This window comes from Mercenaria mercenaria, chromosome 15, assembly GCF_021730395.1.
Source record: "Mercenaria mercenaria strain notata chromosome 15, MADL_Memer_1, whole genome shotgun sequence".
In the NCBI taxonomy this organism is placed as follows: Eukaryota; Metazoa; Mollusca; class Bivalvia; order Venerida; family Veneridae; genus Mercenaria; species Mercenaria mercenaria.
The window spans coordinates 67,025,017-67,040,742 of record NC_069375.1 but is presented as its reverse complement, the minus strand read 5'-3'; the positions used below and the strand labels follow the sequence as shown (position 1 = coordinate 67,040,742).

General features: G+C 32.6%; 1 protein-coding gene across 3 annotated transcripts in view; it reads left to right on the top strand.

Annotated features, from left to right (window-relative positions):
* Positions 1 to 15,726, top strand: part of LOC123557124 (uncharacterized) — a 51,354-nt gene that overhangs the window by 16,781 nt on the left and 18,847 nt on the right. For all 3 annotated transcript variants that reach the window (XM_053525509.1, XM_053525508.1, XM_045348409.2), the window contains exons 12-26: positions 1,548 to 1,657; positions 3,626 to 3,789; positions 4,234 to 4,404; positions 5,031 to 5,184; positions 5,597 to 5,826; positions 6,278 to 6,485; positions 7,762 to 7,959; positions 8,317 to 8,556; positions 8,755 to 8,790; positions 9,035 to 9,073; positions 10,079 to 10,318; positions 10,950 to 11,028; positions 13,371 to 13,519; positions 14,341 to 14,583; positions 15,176 to 15,409. In XM_053525509.1, the coding sequence (XP_053381484.1) occupies positions 1,548 to 1,657; positions 3,626 to 3,789; positions 4,234 to 4,404; positions 5,031 to 5,184; positions 5,597 to 5,826; positions 6,278 to 6,485; positions 7,762 to 7,959; positions 8,317 to 8,556; positions 8,755 to 8,790; positions 9,035 to 9,073; positions 10,079 to 10,318; positions 10,950 to 11,028; positions 13,371 to 13,519; positions 14,341 to 14,583; positions 15,176 to 15,409 (2,495 nt within the window). The remainder of the gene's footprint in view (positions 1 to 1,547; positions 1,658 to 3,625; positions 3,790 to 4,233; positions 4,405 to 5,030; positions 5,185 to 5,596; positions 5,827 to 6,277; positions 6,486 to 7,761; positions 7,960 to 8,316; positions 8,557 to 8,754; positions 8,791 to 9,034; positions 9,074 to 10,078; positions 10,319 to 10,949; positions 11,029 to 13,370; positions 13,520 to 14,340; positions 14,584 to 15,175; positions 15,410 to 15,726) is intronic.

Sequence of the window (15,726 nt, the reverse complement as noted above, 5' to 3'; positions counted from 1 at the left end):
AAATGGGGTACCAATATTGTCCTCACATTTGTGTTTAGTCAGAAATTCATTAACACTTCTCGATCAAATGCCAAATGATGTAGCTATTTGGGAAAACTATGCGACAATAACTATTACAGCAGCAATGGCATGAGAGGATGCTGTCGCTTCAGGGCGCCATTCAGATTCTTCGATTATATACCATTACCAATCTATAAACAGCGGCTTTGTATGGGAAAGAATCACTGTAATTACAGAATCTGCTTAGCTGGTATAGTCAGAGAAAAATGCATCGTTGTGTAGGATCTAATTTCTTTCTTACGTGGTGCCTCCATAACGATAACAATAAACTAACACCATTATATACCAGTGTGGTATGTTTAAATGTTTGTAACTCAGCTATAACAAAACATATGCCCCTAGAAGTCTATGAAAAATGATGCTTGCCTCTGTAATACTTCCTACGAAAACGTAGAATTTTATGATGTTCCCTCCTGTATGATTTAAATACCTAGTTGTAAATTCTTTTACAATATATTGATAATTAATTTACATTGCTATTATTTCAGTAAAAACTACATGTGAATCAACGAAAGAGTACTTTCTACTTAAACATCTTTTAAATCAGATCCTGCCTGCCAGTAAAACAACATTTACATTTGTGCTGGGAATATCGTGATAGATACTCTATGACCTATCTATCGTATGAGCTATCTACAGCTACCGGTCATTATGTCCAGGCAAAGTACGCCCGCCTCGTTTAATAAGAAGAGTGCAGATCTACAAATTGTGGGGTCGTGAGTTCGTATGTTCTCCGTGACGATTTGATAAAAGACATTTTTGAATTTTCAATTCCCAGTTGAATTTGTGGTCAGATATCTTAGAGACAATTTTAAACATGTAATTAGTGGAATGAATGGGACTGGAATTGGTTAAAATAGGGTAATACTATTCAAGTTAGAGAGCTTGTTTAAATTAAGTGGACAGCTTTGATTTTTTTTATATAGACATTGCGTCTGCTTGATTAGAATATCATTACTTTGTCGACAGTCATATCGTACTTTACTCTAATTTTCTAAAGATATATTAGACCCAATTTCATATTAGAATATTTACACAATTAATCCATAGAAACAATGTAAGCACAAAATGTATATGTCTGTAAGAATAAAACTGTACTGTGGTTTGTTATATACCTACATTTACAGTTATTGTCTACAAATAAACTTTTTTTAATTAGTGAAAAATGGAAATTGGGTGTCTTTAAAGGTATATGGGCAGTTGAAGTGGTTATCTAAGCTTATTCTAATTTCAGGCTTATGTAATAAAACACTTACTGAATGAAATGCTTGTCAATAGTAAAAAGGGTCGGATAAGAAATCGATGAACTTTTGCCCTCGACCTTTTTTATTTCTGACTAAAGCTCAAAAAGTCTTTCCACAGCCCTTGACATTTATTATTGACTTTTGAGCGGAAAAAAAACACCCGAATGCTTTACAGAAGTTCTCATCTGATGTCCTGCACTTTACAACAAAGATGTTACATTTTTTCTCCTTTTGTTGTTTCAGAAATTATGAAGGTCGCTATGTTAAACTTGTTGGTAAAGACGATATGGAAAATTCACAGTTTTATAGTTCTACGATAAAGGTCCAAATTTTGACATCAAATCGCATTTTATGTAAGTATTGTCTTAAAATTAGAGTTCGTGTCCAGATGAAACAATTAAATATTCTACTTATACTTCTTTTATAATTGAATAATTCTTTACATACATATATTGCAACCCTGTTACATATATTTTTGGACCTATGGTTAGAATACACATTGTATCGTATTAATATGAACTTAGGTGCTACCTAGACGGACGGCAGAGCCCCCTTAAAAAATCACCAGTGTCCCTTGAAAACTAATGGAGTGCTGCTGGAATGATCTAGAATTATGGATCCGTTTTAGAAAGTTTATGTTCTTTAAGATCTATTAACATTTTCATGAATAAATGATAATTCATGATTTCTGAATGAATGTCTTAGAATGCATTAAGATTAAATCTTGACATGCGAAAACTCTACAAATATGCTATATACGAACTAAAGAAAGTTACAGTTCTTTTTAGAAAGAAGAATATGTCCAACTTTAAGGCAAAATACTGCTATGATAGACCTCTGGTATGGGAGAATGAAAATTATTTACATGTACAAAGCTTGTTTAAAAACCAAAAGACTAGCCATCTTTAAAAGTTAATGATGAGAATTTTACCCAGAGAAAATCACATTTTTGCCGAAATTCTCGAAAACTCCTGTTTTATTTACTGAACTGCGAAGTTAACAGTCTATGACATTTTTATGGTAAACGTTTTAGCACAACTGGTATAGAATAGGAATGGTAGTTACTAGTAGGAGCCTTTTTGATGTTTATTGATAATTCATAGTCAGTAGTTTTTTTACTAGTAATAAACTCTGGTCAGTGATTTTTAAGCTTGGGGATGAAATATATGTTAACAGGGAGAAGAGCATTTTGTGCTTTTCACAGTTCAATGCCCTGTAAATTTTGATCCAAAAACCTTTTTTTAAAAAAAGAAGTTTTATCTACTGACTACTGTACAGACAGTACCATACTACATTGGAACCTGACATCACTAACAAAACACTTGTTAAATTTCACATGAATGACCTTATTTTTTGACAATACTTTCAACACCCATAATAAATAAAGAAAAAAACTGAAATAAAAAAGAAATTAAAAAAAGACGCTTCTGGTGAGGATCGAACTCCCGACCTTTGGACTTCAATGCGACCTCGCTAACCACTGCACCAATGTGGAAAGTATGACGTCATCAACACAAATATAAGTATATAAAATAAATTTCAGTTGTGGCAGCGTGACGAAAATCGTTTCACATTGAAAATATTGTATTTTACCTTTCTTTCTTCGTAGAAAATGTATTTAGCACTAAATTCTTATTATCAGGCGCTCATTTACATTTTTATTCAACGCTCAAAGCAGGTAGCGAAACGCTTTTGTCAACCGTAAACAGCAAGCGTCTATTGACGTCTAACTGATTAATTACTATGAGCATTGCGTACTGGAAGAAACCCGAACAACACCGATTCCAAAAACTTACCACGAATTTTCAACTCGATAGTAATTCAATACACAGTTTTATTTATTTTCTTTTTCACACGTCTAACCGTTTAGCTCTGCTACTAACATGAGTCATTTGGACAAACATTTGATTGCTACGCAGGACATGCCTTTTACAAAATGTTAAAAAACGTACAAAAAACCTTACGTACAAGGTTTTATTTTCAAAGCAATGTGTGAATAATGTTTTCAATAGCACACTGGACTGACCAACATGGCAGAAATGACTGCCTTATGTTGCAGGAATATAAGTTTCTCATAAATTCCGTCAGTAATAACTAACATTTAAAGAAACTGTATGTGACGTGAAAAAGGCGCTGAAGCCTTTCAAACAAATACAAACCATGTCTTTATATTTGTGCAATATCGGCGCTTACCAGCGCTAAATAGGGAGATGGCAATCAGAGACTTACATAGCTTCCTGCCCAACGTTTGAATATTATCTACTGTATTCATGCTTTGAAAAATAAATGAAGAAAACACCATGACACTGATTAAAATTCAGATAATAAAATGAAATGCAACACCGATCTTGGAATGGGTGATGGAAGTATCCAGGACCATCAAATATCAGCTTCATCATGGCAGTCACAATCTCCACCCACTTCCGGTAGACCATTTTCCACAGGCTGGTGCGCAGACCCATCGGACACGAAACCATACATATCAGTAAAATATCTAAGATAAAATTTTAGAAGAGTATATTTTAATTAGTCATTAACATAAACATATTAAATTTATCCCATAATCCTACAATTATGCATTAATCATTCATACAGGACAATACTTTAGAATTATTTCAACGGATATATATTTTATAGCCAATTTTAAAGGGAAATGCATTTGGGGAGATCAAAAAGGTCGTTATATACAGAAAGTCCCTGAATGCAAGGGGTTTCTAAGGCAGTTCTTACTGTACTTATAAACTATGGATTTTAAAGATAAATTTTGTATAATACAACACCTTGATCTTATGGCTTTAACATTCGCTTAAAATAATTGGAATGATGTCTGAGTTAAAAGGGATAAGGTGAAATATTCCGTACTGTAATCATTACTGTTATGTTTCTCATTATGTTTCTAACCCTTTGGAATGCATTCATGGCACTTTAGGTTGACATGATGGTTGATACAATAGTAGAAGGTATTACATTCTTCAACTGGGAATATGTAGACAGACACGTTGTCGATGGTATACACAAAAAGAAATACATGGCAGTTGGAAGTAAGAAGGTCCTGATTCACTACAGTACTGAAAATAACACGATACAAACTAACATGATGGTAAGTTTGTTTCAAAAAATATTCTTAATCATGGAAACTTTTCTTTTCGGCGGTGGCCAAGCTTCCGAGGTGGTTCTAGAAAGGGTTATAGTGGAACATAACGAACAAATCAAGTACGTAGAATATTTCTAGGGTGCGTTGACAATAACAGTCTTAAATGGTGCCATAGAATGTTGCCCCTTACTCAGTGTTATTATTTCTGACAATGGAACTCTGTTTTTGGCATGGCGGACATGCCAAGACAGCAGACTAAATAGAAAGCAGAATCTACTATAACTGTGCTTGGTAGTGGTTTCATTTTCTAAAAAGGATGTTCTGAAAATAACACAATGTCATGTAATTGCTAAAAGATTGTTATTTGTACAATGAAAAATTGACGTACTGCTTAAGAAATGAAAGCCGAAGACAAAAGAAAATGAAGGATGTTCTAAATATGTCTTTAAATATTGATATCATTCGAAGAATAAAATGTTCACAACAGCATAATTCTATCAAAATCGGTGTAAACACAAATTAAGCAGAAAAATGTAATTAGTCGAATTATCAACTCGTGCATTAGTATTGTAAGCTTCATTAAAATGCTAAAAATAAACTTGGATTTCTCATGATTTGATTTTAACTTTCAGACTTACATCTTTGACACGTTTTTGCCGATAGAACAACCACAGAGTTTTTACCACAGTCCCATCCTTGCCAGATATATCTCAGTATATATTATGGAGTCAATGACAGACTCTCCTAAATGCATTCGCTTTGAACTTCATGGTTGTAAACAAAACGGTAAGCGTTTTGAAACCTAAAACAGTATGAATATTAGCACTGTAGTAGATGCTGACAGTTTCATTTTCTGAACATTTTTTTTACATTGATAATATTTATATTGATTGATGCTATATTTGAACTGAATAAAACTTAATCATTGAATTAAATGGGATACATATATTCAAGAAATGTAACTTATTCTTAATACTAAAAATAAAATGATTATATCTGAGCCCTTCATAATAACACAAAGAGAAATAAAAATTGTATAAAGTCAAGATGATTTTACTAATACAAAGCGCACAATGATTGTTATATAATAATCATAAAGATATTTCTCAGTAGCGCTCAAACGTTTAAAGACAATAAAATATGTAATTAAAACCCATCGTGTATACAATGTATTATTTTCTCTTTTTGTGAAAAATAGCTCTTCCGGAACGAGTTGCTACCAAACGGACGCTAGAAGCTACAAGTATATCTGGTGAAGAATCCATCACGTTTAGCAACTTGAAAACCTTGAAAGAAAATTCTGTAATAAGTAGCATTGCCTTCCCAGAACATTATTCTGGGGGAGCATCCTACTCTTGGATAATTGATTTTCCAAAAGGCAGATATATTCAATTCGTTTTCACAGAACTGTCACTGAACATATATGAAGTACGTCGACTCATTTTATTGTTGGCTATTTGCTGTTCCATTTTTATTCAGTGTTGAATAGCATTTTTGTATGTCATACTATCATTAGTTTTATGTTATTTTGTAAACTCTTGTTGTCTTTGTAAGCATTCGATTTTCTTCCGAACTTAGAAGTTTGGCGTTTTTAAAAGGGATTGTGGGCATTTCTCAAACAAATTGTCCGCAGGTTTTATCTATTGCAAGTCATAATTTGTTTCCTATGGTTCAGTGTAGTTTATCGACTGTTGACATTGCTTAAACATCGCTGGTTTTTAAACTTGCCTTTTAAATATAAGGTGTTACGAGCGAAAACTGTAATCATTCAATGAATGTTTTAGCTTCGTTATTATATTATAGAACCCATGCTTGAGGTACATATCATTAAGTTGTTGTTGTTTTTTGTTTACTATTAGTTCTTATTTATAATATGCAGCCAAGTGTGTGGAACCAGTGCCAAGATAAGCTGACCTTTCTACCGACGTACAAAGAGGATAACTTTTATTTAGATGAACAGTTTAATGGCTTGGAATTTTTGGTAGAAACAAGCTTGACGTATCTGACCTTAACATTTACAACGTGCAGACCAGTTATGCAAATGAAAAGTGTTGGAAATGGCTTTAAAGCGAGTGTTCGATCTAAAGGTATTTTCTCTGGATACATCTTGTTTATGAATTTGAATAATCGTAATTTAGATGAAAACTCCGTCAGATTCTATGCTCATTTGCAAGCAAACCAAAACAACAGCTAAGAGTACTTGCGAAGGCGTATAGGTGGTGTTTTAAAACCATCTTCTTACTGTAATGAGAATGGCATTGTTTTTGATGTATATTCTTAGTCTCCTAAAGAATGCATCACCTTATGCAAAATATAGTTTTATAAGATAATTTAAAACGAGCATTATATCTTAAATATTAAACGGGTATTTTAGGTATAAATAAAGTCAAGTTAAAATCTTTTTGTAACTGTATTTTGTGTAAGTAGTCATTATTGGTAATCTATTTATATATGACGTATATTTCGAACTAACTGTCTAAAAGAAGGTGGGCAATGTTTCAAAATAGGTTAAGCGTTCGAGACACTTCACATTGATAAATAATTATTACTGGTTAGCATGTTTTGTTATTCCTCATTGAAGAAAATAAAATTTGTATAAATTATGAGCCAGCAGTTTTAAAAATAACCATAAAATTGAAATTAACAAATATTTTTGAGCTAGTTTTGCACGTTCGGATCAATTTGTTTTTTACAACGTAAAATTTGATTAAAGCCTGATTTTTAAAAAATATCAAAATATAGTAAGAAGATTCAGAAATAACCGAGAGTTTACGAGAAAATCACAATTTTACGATATTTTCGAAATTAGAATTTTTTTATTCAGTGCTGTTTTAAATGAACTTTACACAATTGTGAATATACGTACTGTCAATTATATGTTTAATTAAATTATATGCTATTTGGTCGTTTGCCTATTTCTGAGATATTTGGTCAGGATTTAAAATATTTGCACATTTTTTTTTACATTTTAGTTAAATTATCTTTATCTATGTTGTATCGTTTATGATTGTCTAACACATCCAAATGAATGATGTTGCGGCATGTCTTTAAGCTTATCGGCCGCGCAGAACTTCTTAAACTTGAATATTAAGTACACTAAATGTTTATTGTACACCTTATCATTCTTGCATGATCTTAAGGTAGAATGTAAGATAACAGTTATAATCATGTGAAAAGTGTACGTACGTCTGTATCAAAGAACACCAGTTTACAACTTGTTTATTAGATTTCATCTACGTGTCACTAATATGTTGGTCAAAAACGGACAATATATGTCTGTCAGTTCAGATTTAATTATCTTAATATTATTTAGATAGGTTCCATCTGTAAAGTACAAATATTCCATTCGTTTGTGCTTTCTAGGGATACCAACGTGCTTCTCTGCAAGACGAAACACGGAGAAGCTAGTCCTTAATTATTGCAGCCAACCAACTATGTTCCTAATGTCTCAGTCTCGGCTTAACTTTCCCGTTTCAAATGCAGCTGAGCAATGGACCATTCATGTCAAGAGGTTTTCTATACATCTGAAAATGCTTTACTTCAATGTGAGATGTGACTCAGGTACTGTTACATGTATATACATTCGTAAGATTTATCCATTGCTTATTCATGTACATATATCAACTCGTAAAGAATATGAAAATAGTAAACGAATTTCATAAAATCATAATATACTATAAACACTTACTTAGCATTTGCATATAAAACACCCGAAAGTAAGTCGACAACTTAAAGCTAGATGGCAACATTATAGCAAGTTAGGGACCTGATCACTCCATAATCTTCCTTCAGAACAATTCCTTAGTTCAAGTGAAAATGTGATGAAAAGATGAACACTGATACTTCCATAGACCATCAAAGATAAAAAATGATCTGTTATTAATTAAAAATTAATTTAAAAAGCCAGTGTATTCTCAGGCTCTTCACTGACAATCACTGATAGATTTTCTGGAAGTAGTACGTTCTGTAATCTGAAGAAGGCACCAACAGAGTGGTATTCGGATTCTGACACAGTACACATCAGATATGAGAAAGGACGCATATTAGGAACAACTTTAAATGGAAGAATATCTGCACGAGATGGTTTCAAAGCATTGTACAGGACATTTCACAAATCAATGACTCACCTGATAGATCTGCAGAAAACACACGTCAAAGGTTTGACCAATATTATAATGCTTTTAAACAATTGCAAAATATAAATATATCTAATTAATGATAAGTTCATTTAAACTGTAATGATTGTTCGTGTTAAACATAGACTATGATATATCCTTTAAATCAAATTCTATAATCTGCAACATGTTTCATGATATTTATGAAAATATTGCTTTCTTTATATTTTTGTCATTGCAGCTGTATTAAAAATTGCCGAACTTGAAAACTACTGGAGTAAGTATTATTTAATTGATTGTAATTGGATAATTTATCCGCTGAGATGTTCATAATTATTTTGATTTATAATAATAGATCTATCCTGACAATTATGTATACAACTAATTGTGTTCTGCTACATGTTGCCTTAATATCTTATGTAATTTTACATGTTTGTAATTACGGATTATGATCAAAATATGTTTCAAGGTGCTGATTTTTCAACTTCGTGAAAGCATTCATATCATCGTTTTCGTTGCAGATCCAGTATGGAAAAATGCAACTCTTTTAACATATCAAGGTAAATGTATATAATATTTGCAAATGGAATTTTATGAAAAAAAAATAATCTAAAAAGACTTGTACATGCACAGTTTCTATCAGTATTTTACGTAAAATTCTGTGGCCGGTAGGTGTCGCTGACTCCGAAATCACTGGCCTCTCAACGCTGTGGTTTCAAAACTGTGTTTGGGTATAGAGCGTAGAATTATGCCATGTGCATAAGTCGTCTTTGTGACTTTCGGAAGGTCGATCGTTTCAGTCCAAGTGATGCTCGTGCCTAAAACAATGCTCTGATGGACAGGTCGGCTCTTCCTCAAACATGTAAAGCTTGAAAGTAGCCATTTGTCTGTATGTCGTTGAACCCAACAGAAATAAAAGTCTTGTCGTATTTTTTTTTTGTTGTTGTTGTTATTTTTGTTGTTGTTTTTTATTATTTTTTTGTTTGTTTATTCTTTTTTTATTTTTTTTTTTTTTGTATTCTTACGCGTGTTTCAGGGCTAAACATGAACGATTCAAACATATGTACAATTTTTGGAAAAAAAAACAGCGGTACCTTGTCCTTTTCTGGACGATATATGTTTGAGCTCTCATCCATTCAACTTCGTTTCGAACCAGACTTTAAGGAAAACTGATTTAGAAAAATTTTGCGTGCCAAAAGATGAACATTGGGGATTTTTAATCTGTTCGGAAATATCATATGTTAAATTGGATTCATGAGGATTATGAGTAAATTAAAACAAATTCCGTAAAATGAATCAATTTTTTTTTTCGTGTTCATACATGTGAAAATCCCTGGCTTATTTACATATATAACATAAATCCCTCCGGAACAAGTTTTAACATGTGCATGAAAATCAGAAATATAATATAATCCTATAAACAATATTGTTTCCTTATACATTTTTTAGGTTGTTCGAATAAAGCCGGGAAGAGTACAGACATGTATTTCCGGGTTAACGCATCCATGAACATCATAAATATGATATAATCCTATTAAAATTATAACAATTTTACATTTTTATAGGTTGTTCAAAAAAATTTGGAAAATGTTATAACATATATTCTGGAACAATAACATCATGGAAACAGGCAGGACAAGAATGCTGGATACGCCATTCAAGACTTGTTTCTATCCACTCTGATGAAGAGCAAGAGCTGATTAAATACATATTACGAAATTTTAGATATGTTTACCTTGGAGATGACACACTAGAAACAGCCTTTTCTTCCGACAAAACTGATCCGAACTATTTTTCTCACATAGGTAAGAAAACAATCCTTGCACAGTCATCTGTTGCCAAACTCACTATTATAGACTTAAATGAATCACTAAATTAAATATAGACATTGAGTGAACTTGCAAGATAATATAACTACGCCGAAGTGTAATATTTCCCAAATAGACCCTTAGTCTACATTAAGTATTTCTGCAGAGAAATTTCGAAATTGGTTAAGATAAAAATATCTGCAGTCATTTAGCAGGAGTCCGAATCCTAGTCTCCACATTTATAGTGTCTATTACGTAACACCTAAGTCACTACTGATACCACGGTGGCGTGTATGAAAGACATTTATAATTTATATATTTACGAATATATTGATACCATGATACTAAAATGCAGGCATATTGCATCGAAACACTTGTCGTCATCTTAATGTTTAACGTTCAATGGTGTCCATTGTGCGTACCCAGGGACCTTATAACAAGTTAAGTGTGAGGAAAATGGCTTTGGCTATAAAGTCTCTAAACTGTAGTGCCTTCGTGAAGTGAAAATGTAGTTGACAATGTATACCTAAAATTGAATTATTGCCATCCTAGATACGGATGAAATTTGACGTGGTGTTAATTTATAACTTTGACTAATGTTTTTTGTACAAGAAGCAATGTCTTACAGGTCTGTCGCATGTAACGAGTGAAACTGGGATGAAAATTCACTTGTGGGAGGACGGTTCTCCAGTCACATTTTCTGCTTGGTAAGTACATTATTTAAATACGACTTTGGAATTTTCGAATACTTACTAATAGGTTTATAATGAAGATTTTGATTTTTATCCTTTGTAATGCTAACAAAACTCTTGAATGTCAAAGTGTCGTTTTATGTTTACCATGTATAAACACATAATGATTCATTTAACCGTTACCCTGCTAAAATTCAATAATAAACTAGTCCATCTTTCAATGCGGACAGTACCATTGACTGATACAAGGGGTGTCTCAAAAAGATACTGACTGAATAGTGCAGATCAGACTGGCACTGGTTGCAAAGGGAGAATAAACCGTGTCCAGCATGATAAGGGTTGAAACATTTAACGACACAATCATGTAAGATTATTTCAGTGTTGGTTTAATAATAGGCAAGGCAATTTTCTTGATGGTCAGAAATTTACCAATGAAAATTATCCTGGAATTATAGCACATCTTCTTAGATCAAAGATATAGAAGAAGATTTCTTGCATACCAGACGGGGGTTTCCGGTATTTTTACCGGTGCTGGAAAAATCCATCATACACCCCGGGGTGTAATATGACTCTCGTGCTTTAAGTGACGTATTACGAACTACGTATATGTAATAGATTTATGTAGTAATATATATTTTTTTTCGAAAAACGGAATAAAAATCCAATTCCTTGACAGTTCCTCTTTGTTCCTGATAGTATATTTCTCGATTCAAAACACGTTATTTTATCAAAAAATCATAACGTTACGCTGGAACTGATAAAACAAAACTGGAACTAAACATTGTTATTTGTCTTTGAAACGTCATGACGTATTTCCTGTTTATGGACGTTGATTTCCCTCGCTTTGTTTAAATACGCTGCTATAAGAAATAGTTCCAAAAAGAAAGCCGCTCGACTGATTTTATTTTTATCATTATATCTTGATATCCGTATGCAAGAAAAAGATTCTGTCACTGGTTATAGGTGCAGATGGGAATATTCGGCTCTCGGGTAACTGTTTTGGTGGTAACTTGGTAGGAACCTCGTTATCGCCTAAACAGTAACCCTCGAGGCCGGAATTTCCCATCTGCACCTATAATCAGTGAAAGAATCTTATATTATGTTTGTTCGACTTCCGCTGAAGCTGATGCTAAGAGACATGGAATGTTTTGCACTTTTCATTTCCTTTTATGAAAAGAATAAAACCGAGAGTACTACTTTTTGATTTGCGCTTTCTATATATTGCTACATCCAACATATAAAATATCATATTGATAAAGTGTAAGTTCCGGAATAATCGGCAATTACATGCCTGCATTGAAATCGAAATCTATCGTAACAGAGTTATTGATTTTAACAATATCCGATTAAATCTAATCTATGATATCTTTGATCATATACCTTTACGGTTTTTCGACTCCGTAAAATTGATATGGCGTCCGTTAAGATGCCTAATCACTGGAATTTTATTCCTACACTGTCGCCAAAACAAATAACTTCAGTTCCTTAATTATATTCAGCTCATCGAGTATACCTTGGGACTTGAAATTTATTTTAAAAGTGTTTTGCAATGCGTTATCAGCGTCTGAATGTCAATAGAAACATTCATCAATAACAATTACGTTCTTGATGTTAGCTTACAGGTTCCTCGCAATAAAAACAAATGCTTAAGTCAGTGGTTTTGTCTGACAGTGATCGGACGTATTATAACGCCGTCGGACAATGTTTGATTACACAAGTTTGTCTATTTTTTTATTGTTTCTATTTGATAGACTTCAGTAGTGAGGATATTATATTTTACAAACTTGAAAATATTTACTTTTCATTACGTTGCTCATGGAACACATTTTTAAGCTCCAGAGTTTGTAGCAAAGTGTCCTCCTTGCTTATAATAACGGATTTTATATTAGAATATTTGTTTTCGTTCGAACTTGTGTGTACATATCATAAATAGGGTGTAATTTCTATTGAACAAGTTGAGTATATCTATAACGCCCTATCTTCATGCACAATAAAGGGCAAACTTGAGGGAATGCTCACTGAAGGGGTAGTAATAATAACTGAAATATGTAGACCAGAACCTTAAAATGCAAACTCTAGCATTTCGCCATAATTTGAAGACATTGTGTCTAAAATCATTTGTCCTCCATCTCTGATTCATTTGAGGAAGTTGACAGTTACTTGCAGAGAACAAGTTTGTTCTGGTATAAACTCCAGGAGTACTGTTTTGGTTAACTGCCCGCCATTACATAACTAAAATACTTTTGAAAAACGGCGTTAAACCCGAAACAACCAACCAAACCACCTACAACATTCCTTTTCAAGATATTGTAATAATAACCACTTTTGTATTTAAATTTGAAACGTAAACATTTAAGGAATGAAGAGGAGCCCTCGACAAATGGAGACTGCACTCGCATGAGCTTTCATCTCTTTAACACAAACAACACTTGGGAGACCGAAAACTGTGAAATTGGATTGGCGAATTTTTTCATCTGTGAGCACCGCCTTACAGACGATATGTTTAGTAAGACCTTTTGTTATGATACAAAACTTCGAAACATTATATCTAACTTTCATAATATTAATAACAAATGTTAGAATTATTAAATAAATTAAATAAATATTATGATTATGAGAAATATTGCATGGTTTTGACTGTAACATTAACACCAAATATTCATAGTTTTTTGTTGTTGATGTTTTTTTTTTTGTTGTTTTTTTTTTTTTTTTTTTCTTTTTTTTTTTTGTGACTGATCCTCAATAAGCTGATTTACAGTTAAGAGACTGTTTGATTTACATATTTCAATATAATGTTTTTCGTGAAAGTTTTCCTAACTTTGCAAGAACAGAATGAAAATTGTATATGATTCTAGAATTACTCAGCATTAACTGAAGCAGTTGTTCAAATTTGAAAACGTAATTTGATTAAAAAAAGAATTACTGTTGTGTATATTTTTGTTATCAAAAATGTTATTCGTGAATGGAGTCGCGATATTCTTTCAATTGAATCCGACACAGATTTAGTTAAGATTTTAACGTGTACACATGGTAAATATGACTAGATAAACATCTTAACAGAATATCTAAATAAGACAATATGTAAACTAAACACGTTTAGGATATCAAAACATGAAAATGATCATATGTCCAGACTCCTTAGACAAAGGCTTTTAAATAAGAATATCAAGCGTTTTGTGTTAATAAATAAAACACGCATAGCTTTATAACAACTATAACGTTAAGAAACATTCAACCTATATCTATTTGGTGCTTCTGAATTTTGATGTCTGCTATCACTCCATGAATAATGGTAAATATTTCTTATTCATTATAAAGAACTTACAGGTATTTCAGACACTCCCCTCTCGCATATGTACAATGGCACTTTAAACGTAACTTTAAGCGGTTTGGATTGCCAACGGTGGGACGCACAATACCCACATTTTCATAGTTATAACAAGGACTATCAGTTTCCGGAACTGAGCGTTAGTGATGCGGAAAATTACTGTCGGGACCCAAGTAGGGACGGGTACATTTGGTGTTACACTGCAGATCCAGGCACACGTTACGAGAAATGTTCCGAAGAGGGTTTGTTGTTTGTTGATAAATCTATTTCAAGTCTCGGAAAAGTTTGACCAAACTTCTATTTCAGCAGAATTATTTCAATTTACAATGTATTTGCTAAAATATTTAAAGAAATTAGGAATATATCATATTTAAGCCGTAACGGTACAAATCTTCAAATCTTAAGATCTAACCGTTGTTTTTATCAGCTATATTTGGTGTACTTGTATCTCTGTACAAACACTAAACATGGAGTGTTCAGAATTTATACTGTAAAAGGGTCGTACCTTAGGGTCTTTCGCCATTATCAAAAGATTGAAAGTCAACTTATGAGCTATATTTTGTCGCTGTGACATGAACCACCACAACATTTCCCCATCCAACCAAAAATACTTCAATACTTCCACAAAGACCATTTGTTCTGGAGAGGAGACACAGCATTGAAAATAATTCGCATTTATATTTTTCTCATGTCAGTTCTGTGGCTTTAGCATTTTAGTTCGGAATTGGTTTAATATATTCATGTAACAAAATCAGTCCTATAGCACGACTTTGTTATTCAGTACATTAACCATAGTAAGGTAATTCAATCAATCACTTTCGTTTCTTTCTAAAGAGTCAGTCGAAATTCCTCTATATACTGGGAAATTAAGTAGAACATCCTCTGGTAGAACATGCCAACGGTGGGACAGACATGAACCTCATTCACATCCATACAAATTGCTGTCATTCTTCCCTGATGATTCATTTGAGGAGTTGGCGAATCATTGTAGGGACCCAGGTTATGAAGGAATTTTATGGTGCTACACGACAGACCCTAGTAGGAGATGGGAAACATGCAATTTAAAAGGTAGAAGTACACATTAACTAAATAATTTCTCCTTGATTACTCATTTTATGTATATAAAAATGGAATACTGAATTGGTAATAAAGATATTAAACTGAATTGGTGACAAAAACATAAAACTAATTTGGGGAGGGAATATTTAGTGTGGAAAATATTTTTTTCAGCATGTCAATACTACAGTGTGTAGGGTGTTATGGTTTACAAAACCATTTTTGAATTTAATTTTTTACAGTTTTCAATTTTACTAGAAATCGTTTACACCACAAAAGATCACATTTCAACCCAATTGAAAATTAGCTAATCTTAACTAAAATATGTT